The 4,306-nt window shown below is 63.7% G+C and overlaps 1 protein-coding gene across 1 annotated transcript in view; it reads left to right on the plus strand.

Annotated features, from left to right (window-relative positions):
• Nucleotides 1–891: 891 nt before the first annotated feature.
• SKOR2 (SKI family transcriptional corepressor 2) overlaps nucleotides 892–4,306 on the plus strand; it is a 32,800-nt gene continuing 29,385 nt past the window's right edge. The window contains exon 1 of the mRNA XM_055324605.1: nucleotides 892–3,552. Coding sequence (XP_055180580.1) covers nucleotides 892–3,552 — 2,661 coding nt within the window. The remainder of the gene's footprint in view (nucleotides 3,553–4,306) is intronic.

Below are 4,306 nucleotides of genomic sequence, written 5' to 3' on the forward strand. Positions count from 1 at the left end.
AGTTTTTAAATGGCTACACGTCCACAGCTTCATCCTTTTAAACTGCTTCTCTGGAACCAGAACCACTGAGTTCAGCAAGTGGCTTTTGAAAGACTGGAAGTACGACCACCTATACTGGTGCAGTCACGCATATGGCTTTGTACATTTTCCCATCTTTCAAAAAAGTTCTAATTATGGTATCAAAATATCTAAACGGCAAAGACGGGAGAGGAGGGATTTCGTTTTGCTTTAATAAGTTGTGTCTCAACCGATAGTGCATTTCCCCCCCTCCCACCAAGGAAAAACCACAAATACCACAAAAACTTTTTTTTTTTAAGGTTTGGGTTTATTTTAAAAAAAACAAAACCAAAAACAAAATCAATCTATTTTCAAGCAAATGTAAATAGTCTCTCTTTTTAAATTTGAGTTTCAATGGCCAAACGCCATGTCCCCATAATTTTTATACTTGTTATAGTCACAACTGTCATCATTACTTCCTCATTTCTAGCAGGCATGCCATTTTATTCTATCAGCTTCTATACATCGGGGATAAGGTTTTGAGTTTCTTAGGAATTGACTGCTTTTTTTTTTTTAAAGACACACAGTTAACTTTGTTTGGACGTGTCTAGAATAGAAGAAAAGTGCTTCCCAATCTCTTCGTTTCCAAAGGGCAGCCTTGAAGACAACTAAGGGAGGCGCACCTCCCTGTGTCTGAAACCTGGTTCCTTTTCCTTTGCCCAGCGCTAATCTTGTCTTAACCAGAGCAAGGGAGTTATTCTAATTCTTCCATAAGCGACTCAAACCACCCCCTCTGTTTTGGGCTGAAAAGGCTCTAGTCAACGCTTTCTCCTTTCCATTCCAGTCTCCAAGACAGACCCGGAGGGCTCGGCCCGGGCTTCCGCGGCGCAGGAAATGGCTTCCAGCCCGCTGCCGGGGCCCAACGACATCCTGCTGGCATCGCCGTCGAGCGCCTTCCAGCCCGACGCGCTGAGCCAGCCGCGGCCGGGCCACGCCAGCCTCAAACCCAACCAGGTGGGCCAGGTGATCCTCTACGGCATCCCCATCGTGTCGCTGGTGATCGACGGCCAGGAGCGCCTGTGCTTGGCGCAGATCTCCAACACGCTCCTCAAGAACTTCAGCTACAACGAGATCCACAACCGTCGCGTGGCGCTGGGCATCACGTGCGTGCAGTGCACCCCGGTGCAGCTGGAGATCCTGCGGCGCGCCGGGGCCATGCCCATCTCCTCGCGCCGCTGTGGCATGATCACCAAGCGGGAGGCCGAGCGCCTGTGCAAGTCGTTCCTCGGCGAAAACAGGCCGCCCAAGCTGCCCGACAACTTCGCCTTCGACGTGTCCCACGAGTGCGCCTGGGGCTGCCGCGGTAGCTTCATCCCCGCGCGCTACAACAGCTCCCGCGCCAAGTGCATCAAATGCAGCTACTGCAACATGTACTTCTCACCCAACAAGTTCATCTTCCACTCCCACCGTACGCCCGACGCCAAGTACACGCAGCCGGACGCGGCCAACTTCAACTCGTGGCGCCGTCATCTCAAGCTCACGGACAAGAGTCCCCAGGACGAGCTCGTCTTCGCCTGGGAGGACGTCAAGGCCATGTTCAACGGCGGCAGCCGCAAGCGCGCGCTGCCCCAGCCCGGCGCGCACCCCGCCTGCCACCCGCTCAGCTCCGTCAAGGCGGCGGCGGTGGCGGCGGCGGCGGCGGTGGCGGGAGGCGGGGGCCTGCTGGGCCCGCACCTGCTCGGGGCGCCCCCGCCGCCCCCGCCCCCGCCCCCCCTGGCCGAGCTGGCGGGCGCGCCCCACGCCCACCACAAGCGGCCGCGCTTCGACGACGACGACGACTCGCTGCAGGAGGCGGCCGTCGTGGCCGCCGCCAGCCTCTCGGCCGCCGCCGCCGCCAGCCTGTCGGTGGCCGCGGCCTCGGGCGGCTCCGGGGCGGGCGCGGGCGCGGGCGGCGGCGGCGGCGGGGGCGGCTGCGTGGCGGGCGCGGGCGCGGGCGCGGGCGCGGCGGCTGGAGCCAAAGGCCCGCGTAGCTACCCGGTGATCCCGGTGCCCAGCAAGGGCTCCTTCGGGGGAGTGCTGCAGAAGTTCCCGGGCTGCGGGGGGCTCTTCCCGCACCCCTACACCTTCCCCGCCGCCGCCGCCGCCTTCGGCCTGTGCCACAAGAAGGAGGACGCGGGCGCGGCGGCCGAGGCCCTGGGGGGCGCGGGCGCGGGCGGGGCGGGCGCGGCGCCCAAGGCCGGCCTGTCCGGCCTCTTCTGGCCCGCGGGCCGCAAGGACGCTTTCTACCCGCCGTTCTGCATGTTCTGGCCTCCGCGGACCCCAGGCGGGCTGCCGGTGCCCACGTACCTGCAGCCCCCGCCCCAGCCGCCCTCGGCGCTCGGCTGCGCGCTGGGAGAAAGCCCGGCCTTGCTGCGCCAGGCCTTCCTGGACCTGGCCGAGCCCGGCGGCGCGGCTGGGAGCGCCGACGCCGCGCCCCCGCCGGGCCAGCCGCCTCCCGTGGGGGCCAACGGCCCCGGCTCCGGCCCTGCGCCTCCCGCCGGGGCCGCGGGCGCCCGCGACGCTCTCTTCGAGTCGCCCCCGGGCGGCAGCGGCGGGGACTGCAGCGCCGGCTCCACGCCGCCCGCGGACCCCGGCGCCGTGTCGGGGCCCGGGGCCGCGGCCACCGGGGCGGGCTCCGCGGGAGCCCGAGCGCCCGCGCCCCACCACCCGCACCTCCTGGAGGGGCGCAAGGCGGGCGGGGGCGGCTACCACCATTCGAGCGCCTTCCGGCCGGTGGGCGGCAAGGACGACGCGGAGAGCCTGGCCAAGCTGCACGGGGCATCGGCCCCGGCGCACCACGCGCACCACCACCCGCACCACCACCACCACCACCCGCACCACCACCACCACCATCACCCCCCGCAGCCGCCGTCACCGCTGCTGCTGCTGCCCCCGCAGCCCGACGAGCCGGGCCCCGAGCGCCACCACCCGGCCCCGCCGCCGCCGCCGCCGCCGCCGCCGCCGCCGCCGCCGCCCCCGCTGACCCTGCAGCCGCACCCCCGAGGCCTTCTGTCCCCCGGGGGCACCAGCTGCAGCTACCCCAGCGAGGACAGCTCCGACGACGAGGACGACGAGGAGGAAGAGCAGGAGGTGGACGTGGAGGGCCACAAAGCCCCCGAGGGCGAAGAAGACGAGGAAGGTCGCGACCCCGACGACGAGGAGGAGGAAGACGAGGAGGCGGGGGTCCTGCTAGGGGACCCCTTAGTCGGGGGCGGCCGGTACCTCCAGGGCCGAGGGCGGTCAGAGAAGGGGAGCAGCCGGGACCGCGCGCCGGCCGCGCCGGGCGCTTTCCCACTCGCCCTGAACTCGTCCAGGCTGCTGCCGGAGGACGGGGAGCTGGGTGACCCCGGCGGCTCCGACCCGCCCCCGCGCCCGCCCCCGCCCCCGCCCCCGCCCCCGGCCTCGCGGAAAGCAAGCGGCGGCGGCGGCGGCGGCGGCGGCGGCGGCGGCGGCGGCAGCAGCCCGGGCAGCCCGGTCCACCATCCATCACTGGAGGAGCAGCCCTCCTACAAAGATGTAAATATCCCCTTTAGGCTCCTTCAAGCTAATTATTATTATTTAAATGCACCTTTAGGCTGAATCAGTTACATATGCGCAGGAAAGATGAATCACCAGATTTCCCCACAGAAATGAAATATTCAGTGTGTTTGGGAGGGCTTCTTTACTGCCAGTGGTCCTCCATAAAAATGTGGTTTCTGGTCTCTCTTTTACAAAGCCTTTCGAAGGCTTCGGGGCCTCTATTCCCTCCTACGTTTAAGTTGGCTGCTTAGACAGGTTGGAAGACTCCTTAACTGACCGAGTTCTTCCTCTGATCCACCAACCCCCTCTGTTCCCCACCCTCCCTCCGCCCTCCCCCCGCCCCAGCTGAGCAGAATTGTTCCCCCAAAGCAGTGAGACCACAAAACTGGAGCAGCCTGAAGAGTCCTGTTCCCTTTCTTCTCAATAGTTAAGCACCTCCCCCCACCGTGACCCAAAAAAGATTGAAAATACATTGACTTCAAAAGTTAAATTCAGTTTCCTTTGAACTGCTTTAATCGAGGTTTGAAATCCAGAGCTCTCCAGCCAGAATGGACACCTCTGTAAAATACTGTGTCCAGTAAAACAAAAGATAGACTCTCCAGCAGGACCAGCTTCTCCCAAACCAATCTCCACAGACACGCAAGTGCTACTGGGACCCCCCCCACAAAAAAAAAAAAAAACACAGTTACGTTTAAGTGGCTCAGCATTCAGTGTTCACTCGAGTGTGCACAGGGACACACTCAAGGGCTTC

Source organism: Nyctereutes procyonoides, unplaced genomic scaffold (genome assembly GCF_905146905.1).
Source record: "Nyctereutes procyonoides isolate TBG_1078 unplaced genomic scaffold, NYPRO_anot_genome, whole genome shotgun sequence".
Taxonomy (NCBI): domain Eukaryota; kingdom Metazoa; phylum Chordata; class Mammalia; order Carnivora; family Canidae; genus Nyctereutes; species Nyctereutes procyonoides.